The following is an 8,700-nucleotide window of genomic DNA, read 5'->3' on the forward strand; positions in this document are numbered from 1 at the left end:
AAATATATAATAACTAATTTTAATAACTAATTTTAGTGTATAAATAGTATTTTTATTTAAAAATTATCATAAAGGAGATTATGATTACCTATTCTATAATTGTATAATACAAATATGTAAGATCGAAATTGGAGGTTGCAATGGGGATCTCTTTGCTCAAAGTTAACGTTTCCACAAGGATGGAATTGTACATGTAAAGAACTTCAACGAGCAAGTAATCAGAGGTCCATGAGGACCATAGATGGATATCATTCTTCCTACCCTTTAATTTATTTATAGTATTCGCAAGGAAATTCGAGGAGAATCCAGGTATAGATCTCTTTCGGATTTAGATAGGATCTTACACGGGTATGATCCAGATTATGTTTTTTTTTTTTGAGACGTGGCTGATCATTGTCTTAGGCCCAATATACTTTTTTGGTAATACAAAAAAAACAAAAAAAAAGTCAAAACTTGTCCTATTTAACATTCATTATTTGTTATAAAAATTAATAAATTCTAATTGTTTTTTATTAATATCTTTCTGTAACCAAATGTTTCTGATACTTTTTATACTATGGAGAACATGTTGATGAGGTAGCTCTTTTGTATACTTCTCTTCATAGTCAAGATTCGATTTTATTGCCTGTCCTAGAAGGCAAGTATAATTTGCCACTTTGGAGTTGAACTAAGTTAGGGTGAGTTTTTTCTTAAGAGTCTCCGAAAAAGTTTTATATTGGACAGTGTCTAAGACTCCATCAAAGCCATCCAACTTTCAAAGGTGCTTAAATGGTGTTAGTTTTGTTCGTTGTTCACTTGTTCATCTTATCTTAGGTATATATGCATATCAAGAAGGTGTCAAAAGTGAAGGTATCAGATCTTAGAGGGTGAGGATTGAAGAAGAAAGGAGAAAGGAGACTGAAGATTGAGGAAGAGAATAGAGGAAAATGAACTTTATTGATTACTCAGAAGAATGAATCAAAATCAATTCAGTACAATAGTATGCATCTACTTATAGAGAGTGATTGAAACTTCTGGAGAGTTGCTTAAGGGTGTGGAAAGGTGTGACTTGTGCTGGCTCACAACAGAACTACCTGTCTTAACTAACACTCTCATCATAACACATATCATCATCTCTACTTATCTTTGTTTTGTTTTGTTGACAGCTATACACTTATCATCATCTCCAGCAAACTTCATTCTACTCTGTTGAAGATGAACAATTCTGACTTCCAGCAAGAAGTTGCTGATCATGAACACTGAGCTTGGCACGAAAATGGAGAAAGCTCTCTGAGGGTATTGCCTTTGTAAGAATGTCAGCTAGCTGCACTGACCGTGGGATATGGCTGACCCGAATCTTTTTATTGTTGACATGATCCCTAACAAAATGCAGATCAATCTCGAAGTGCTTGGACTTGGAGTGGAGGATAGGATTGGCAGCAAGCAAAACTGCGCTGAGATTGTCATAATACAACATTGGTGCTTCAGGTGATGGATACAGCAATTCACTCATCATGGTTTTTACCTAAATTAACTCTGCTACTGCATCTGTCATACTTCAATATTCAGCCTCAGTACTTGATCTAGCTACTGCCGACTGCTTCTTTGACGCCTAAGAGATCAAATTTGAGCTAAGAAAGACACAATGACCACTGGTGGACTTCCTATCATCTGGATCCCTAGCCCAGTCTGAGTCACTATAAGCATTTACGCCCATAGAGAAATCCTGTTTTATATGTAAGCCGTAGCTTGCTGTGCCACTCAAGTATCTTAGTACCCGTTTAACCATTCTCCAATGACAGTCCAAAGGAGCTTGAACAAATTGAGACAGCTTGTTAACACTGTAGCAGATTTCAGGCCTTGTTATTGTGAGATACTGTAGGCTACCAATGATCGATATGTATAGCTTTGGGTCATAGAAGCTAGACCCACCAAGAGCTGAGATCTTCACAGTGGATGGCAGAGGTGTGTGGCAGGAGGCACAGCCAACCATACCAGCTTTTTTTAATACTTCTCCAACATGTTTCTGCTGAGTGAGCACTAGACCACCATCACAAGTTCTGGTTACTTGAATTCCAAGGAAGTAGTGTAGGTATCCTATATCTTTGAGAGCAAACTTTTTGTTCAGCTTAGCTATCACATCTGTTACAAGCGCAGAAGATTCATCAGTCACAATGATATCATCTACATACACAAGCACATAAGTTTGGAGTCCATCAACAATTTTGACAAAAACTGAGACATCAGACTTGGTAGCTGCAAAGCCAATCTTCCTTAATCCACTTGCCAGCTTATGATACCACTCTCTTGGGGCTTGCTTCAGCCCATAGAAAGTCTTTGTAAGCTTGCATACTAAGGAAGGATCTTCTTGTTCATACCCTGAAGGCTGCCTCATATAATCTTCCTCCATTAAATCACCATGCAATAAGGCATTATTAACGTCTAACTATCTGATTACCCAAGATTTGGATACAGCGATGGACAGCAACAATCTAATGGAAGTAGGCTTCACCACTGGGCTATAGATCTCTGTGAAGTCAGATCCATGTTTATGAGCATACCCCTGAGCTACTAGCCTTGCCTTGTACTTTTGTAAAGAGCCATCTGCATTGTATTTCACCCTGAATACCCACCTGCTGCCTATGGCTTCTCTGTTGGGTGGAAGGCTTACTTATACCCACGTGTTGTTCCTGATTAGTGCATCATATTTCAGATTCATAGCAGCTCTCCATTCTGGAGAATTCAAAGCTTGCTTCATAGTTCTTGGCTTTACACTGGCAGAAAAGACTTTTGGCTTAAAAATTCTAGCCTTACTTCTAGTGATCATTGAGTGAGAATTAACAACAACAGGTACAGGTTCAGAATCCTCTGAAATTGGTATCTCAATGTCATTGATAGGGATAGGAGTGGGAATAGAGGAAGCTGCTATTGGTAACTGAGGTATGAGGGGTGAGGTTGATGGTTGAGGAAGAGTTGAAGGTGAAGAATTGGCTGAGTTGTGGTTCAAACTGTCTTGAGAGGGAGAGACCTGCTGACTTGAGACTAAATGGCTAAAGCTAACCTGCTGAGACCGAGACTGCCTTGGTTCAACTATATTTGACAAAGGCCTAGGGATGAGTGGAATGGTTGGAATAGAGGGAGGTAAGGCATCTTCAGAAGCTGATACAGATTTACTAGGAACCTGCTGTGTAGCTTGTTGAAAAGGAAACTTGTCTTCAAAGAATACAACATGAGGGGTGATAATAACTTTCTCATCCTGAGTAAGATATTTGTATCCCTTGTGAGATGTGCCATACCCAATGAATGTGCAAGGTGAGGACCTAAAATCTAGCTTGTGTTTATTGTAAGATCTTTGATGAGGGAAGCATAAACATCCAAAGACTCGAAGCTGGTCATAAGAAGGCGTTTTTCCAAACAGTTTTTCAGTAGGAGACATGCCCTCTAACACTGGTGTTGGAAGCATATTTATGAGCTTGGAAATAGTAGTAAATGCTTCTCCCCAAAATCTAATAGGCATGGATGTCCCTGCAAGTAAAGTAAGGCCCATTTCAACCACATGGCGATGCTTCCTTTCAGCAGCTCCATTCTGCTGATGAACATGAGGACATGAAAACCTGCATACAACTCATTTTGCTTGCAACAGCTTAGATAAGCTTTTATACTCAGCAGCATTGTCACTTTGCAACATTTTCAACTTTGTATTTAATTGCAATTCAGCCATTTATTGGAAGTGATTAAATACTGATTTTAATTGAGTTCTAGATTTAATGAGATAAAGCCATGTATATTTTGAGAATGCATCGATAAAGTTTACAAAGTACCAATGTCCATTAGTGTCTGAAATGGGTGCTGGCCCCCAAATATCAGAATGTACAAACTCCAAGGGATGGTTATACACAGTTTGAGAGGAAGAGAAAGGTAAATGGTGGGATTTTCTAATACAACAAGCTGAGTATTTAAGTTTGGTTATAGAAGAGGGAATTTGACAAGTCTTTAATACTTGTGATACAATGCTATAGTTTGGGTGGCCTAATCTAGCATGCCAAATCAGGATATCACCCTTATTTCCTAATGCAGAAGTGTATGCTTTTGGTTTGCTTTGACCAGTTGTGAACTTATAAAGGCCTTTGTGAACAATGCCTTGAAGAACAATCTCTTTAGTGTCTTTGGTTTTTATGCAGCACCTATCATCATGAAATTCAAAGAAGACTTGATTGTCACAGCAACATTGATATACACTCATCAAATTCTTTGTTATTTTTGGCACACATAGCAGTTTTCTAAGGTGTTATAATCTAGAGCTCAGATTTAATGCACAAATTACCAACAAAAGAAATTGGCAAACCTGTTCCATTGCCTACTATAACTTGCTCATCACCACAATACTCCTCCTTCTCTAACAGATTCTGCTCAGTGTGAGTCATATGATGCGTAGCTCCTGAGTTAGGATACCAATTCGGATCCTGAACTGTAGCAGGTGTTGCCAGAACATTACAGAAGTTGGCACGAGGCTGAGACACTTGCTGAGGGACCTGATTGTTTCCACTGTTGTACCCTTCATTGTCATAGGGTTGATTGCTTGCTTTGCTGTATCCACCATATCCTCCATTTTCATTTTCATAGTAACCTTCATAGAAGTCTTCACTATACTTATACCAGCAAGTTCGAGCTGTGTGACCTATTTTATTGCACACTTGACAATGTGGTTTCTTAGCCTGATAACCTCTTATATTGTTCATCCTACCACCTCTATTAGACTGTCTTCTGTCACCTACAGTCTGGCCACTAAATCTACAGTTTGTATGTTCTTGCACTGAGGAATCTTGTAGAGATCTACCTCCATTGAAGTAGCCTCTGCCTCCTCTAAACGTGCGTCCTCCTCGTCCTCGAAGTCCACCTCTAAAATCTTCTCTGTCAAATTGAGCAATATTAGCTTGAACAAATGCCTCTGGCTTCCTGAACCTTGTGAGCATGCTCTCATGAGCCAGCAGTAGGGCTTCCAATTCGGCAACTGTTATGCACTGAGATCTTGCTAGCACAGAGGTGTAGACCGAAGAATACTCTGCGGTTAAACCATGCAAGATTGCATTTACATTATTACTTTCAGTTATTGCTTCACCTACTGAGACTAATGCATCAATTGTGCTCTTAATTGAAAGGACATACTCAGTTACAGATGCTCCAATTTGAAGAGCACTGAGCTTGTGTTTTAACTGCATTACCTTGGCTTTGATCTGAGATGCGAAATGATCTTCAAGCCTCTTCCAACCATCCGTGTGGTAAACAGTTTACTCATCGAAGCCAAGATCCATGACTTGAGCAAAGCATCTTATCTTTTCCATTGTTGATACTGCGGATTCAACGATACATTGGTCTCGTCTTCGGTTGCTAGGTATTGCTGAGGGATTCCTTTTTCTGTAATATGAGTTAGCATATCATTTCCTTCAATTGTTGAGAATGCCTGGTCTTTTCATTGCAGAAAATTTTTCTCATCCAACTTCATTGAGATCGGTGTTACTACAAATCCTTGAGCGATCATGACTCAGCTTGAATTAGCTTGAACTCTTCTGAATTTGTGATTTCGCAGAAGCTGTAGCACCATAAGCTCTGATACCATGAAGGTATCATATCTTAGAGGGTGAGGATTGAAAAAGAAAGGAGAAAGGAGATTGAAGATTGAGGAAGAGAATAGAGGAAAATGAACTTTATTGATTACTCAAAAGAATGAATCAAAATCAATTCAGTACAATAGCATGCATCTACTTATAGAGAGTGATGGAAGCTTCTAGAGAGTTGCTTAAGGGTGTGGAAAGGTGTGACGTGTGCTAAAGGTGTGACTTGTGCTAAAGGTGTGACTTGTGCTGACTCACAACAGAACTACCTGTCTTAACTAACACTCTCATCATAACACCTATCAAAAAGCGTTTAAGGATAAGTTTGTCTAGAATTTACAGAGAACGAGTGAGGATCACTATGCTTGCTAGCTTGCATCTGAGATGCATTTTGAAAGTGATTGGCATTAAATTTGGCCTAAAAAAATATGATGATGACTTATTTTTAATTTCAGTCCAATTACACATCCAAGCATTTTTGTATCCAAATCCAAACAAATTGGTCCAAACTTTTTTTGAGTGAATATTATCTCTTGTGACAAAACTTTATGAAATTCAGAGTGATTTATTTCATTTCCTACCCTTTTTTTAGCATTGAACTATTCTTAAGTTCAACATATAGATTTGATTCAAGATCATATCTTATGAGTTTTCTTAAATTCTTCTCCATAAATGAGATTATCTATTTTTGGAAGGAAGAAAAATACTTCTCTTCCTTTGCAATTATTTTATTTTGCATGAGTCTCTTTTTCTATATTTTGGCATTTGGTTTTAGAAATAAAATACAAATTTAAAGAAATAGATAAAGACAAAAATAAAAAGTACATGTATTAAAATGATATAAAATTTAAAATTTTTTTCATAGATGAAATAAGATTTAAACTCTTAAATAAATATTATTTTTGGTAACATAATGAGCCTAAGCCCAAGACAAGAGATTACACTATATGAAGCATAATTATTCACTAATGAGTCTTAACTCACATGGCATATCTCTTCCTTCCCACCTTAAAGGTCTTGATCTCAAATCCTAGAAATTGCAATCAAGGAGAAAATCAGGCAGAATCTAACATTCTTTGTTCTCCAGTTTAATTCTCATGTAATATTTCTGGGTTCTTAGAATTTTTCCTAAGGTGCGGCTAAAAGCTTTATTAGCCGCCCCTCTGGGACAATGCTTCCTTCATAGGCTCTGCCTCCTCTAGTCTTATTCGCATATATCATAATAGCTTCAATCATTATATATGTATTAACAAAGTTAAAATTCAGTGACTTTGGTTCAGGTTTTCTCACGATTTTATTGAGTTGATTTTACTCTGGCACAACAATTACGATGATTTTTAAGGATAGTTCATTCGATTTATGGTGAAGATAGCAAATGTGTACTTTGTTGTTGCTGCATATGGATATTTGAGTATATTTTGTTAGAATTTTTAGACTAGTCTAGTAGCAATGGTTTATCCTCGGGTCTTTCAGCATTATTGGATTTCTGAGAAGGGCCTCCATCCTCAATGATGTCTTTGCCCTTATCTTTTGTCCTTCTGAGCTTTTCTCCTATCTTAGCTCTCACCTCCATTGTTCTTTTGAAGAGTTTTATCATTGTTTTCTTTACCTCCAGTGTTATTTTTTTGGGTCTGTTGAGACTTGGGACAATTGGCCTTCTCATGTCCTACAATTTCCCGCCCAAAATAAATATTATTGAGTCTCTCATATTGAGACATTAGAAATTCAGTAGTATCTTCATTCTCTACAATTAGACTTTTTTTTTTCCTTTGACTGCCTTGCTAAAGAAATTTTCAACTTGGACACTACGGTAGCGTTTGTTTTGAGGTTCTGAGACAGAGATTAAGAATTTGAGATTCAGTATTATGTTTGTTGGTTCAAAGACTAGTATTAAAATTTCTGTTTCTGTCTCTAAAATTTCAGTATTTCAGTACCTCTAAAAAGTAAGGACACATGGACTAAAATTTTTAGAGATGGAGATTGAAACTTTAATAACATTTTATACCTAAAATACCCTTATTTCAATTAATTAATTTCAATTTTACCCTTTGTGCAAATTAAATTAGAGTTTCATTCCTGTTTCAATTTCTGTCTTCTATTTTACACCAAACAGAATACTGAAATTTATTTTAATCCTGTCTCTTAGTCTCTGTCTTTCAGTCAGTCTTTCCGTCTCTATCTCTCCATCAAACACTACCTACTAGTCTGCTCACTTTCCAGTTCTCCTACCATCCATCCCTCTTAGCCTTAGCCCAGCTCTTTTCTCACCTTCGTCAGGTTTCGTTGTTGCTGGTCTAGTCCTTGCCGTAGTGGTGGTAGGAGTTCGTGATCTCATGAATGTCCTCTTTGGACGTAGCCTCTTTTGATCGAAGGTTTTGTCGGAGAAAAAGAATAGAAAACACATAAGTGCAGTGAGAGAACAGAAAAAAAATTTTGTTCGCAAAATTTTATAATAAAAACCTCCTTCACTTACTACTACTAATAGTAAATGAAAGGAAAATGAATCCTTTTGGCTCAACTATATCCTAATTTTGTTGAAATTAGAAATAGTAGGAGGCCTATCTACTAAAGATTATTCCTTAAATGTGTTAAGCCTACTTATGGTCTAAAACTCAAATGTATCCAAATTTATGGACAAAAAAGCAAACTGGTTTCTTGGCTAACAACTACCAAGCGGAATTAGAAGTGTTTTCCAAATAACAACCTGCAAACACTTCTAATCATAAGTTCATATCATAGTTCTACTGTGCTTAATATTGTGCTTAAAGGTTTATTTGATAAGTAAACATGTTATATGTAATTATTTTTAACATTTTGAACTTTTGAAAATCTTACTACATAAACAAAAATAAAAAATAAAATTTTATTTTATTTTATTATTTTTACATTTTTTTACAAATCTTGAAAATATATGTAATATTTATTCCACCCGTCATTCTCTGTACAATTTTATTAGTTTATTTGACATTACATGTATGATGTACAGTTTAAGAATCAAAATCACATCCAATATTTTTCACAAATATTTTTTTTAAAAAAAATAAAATTGATATTGCATACATATTTCAAGAATTATACTAACGTTTCATATATTTTGAGAGACAAAATA

At 36.3% G+C, this 8,700-nt stretch overlaps 2 protein-coding genes across 2 annotated transcripts; both read right to left on the bottom strand.

Annotated features, from left to right (window-relative positions):
* Positions 1,592–2,389, bottom strand: LOC107641346 (uncharacterized mitochondrial protein AtMg00810-like). Its single transcript, XM_016344840.1, has one exon. The coding sequence runs from the start codon at positions 2,387–2,389 to the stop codon at positions 1,592–1,594; it is 798 nt and encodes a 265-aa protein (XP_016200326.1).
* On the bottom strand, positions 2,651–5,198 carry LOC107641347. Its single transcript, XM_016344841.1, has 3 exons — positions 4,325–5,198; positions 3,801–4,188; positions 2,651–3,593 (listed from the first exon to the last, which is right to left on the bottom strand). Exons 1-3 carry the CDS (start codon positions 5,196–5,198, stop codon positions 2,651–2,653), a joined length of 2,205 nt encoding a protein of 734 aa, XP_016200327.1.

The sequence above is a fragment of the Arachis ipaensis genome, chromosome B05 (assembly GCF_000816755.2).
Source record: "Arachis ipaensis cultivar K30076 chromosome B05, Araip1.1, whole genome shotgun sequence".
In the NCBI taxonomy this organism is placed as follows: Eukaryota; Viridiplantae; Streptophyta; class Magnoliopsida; order Fabales; family Fabaceae; genus Arachis; species Arachis ipaensis.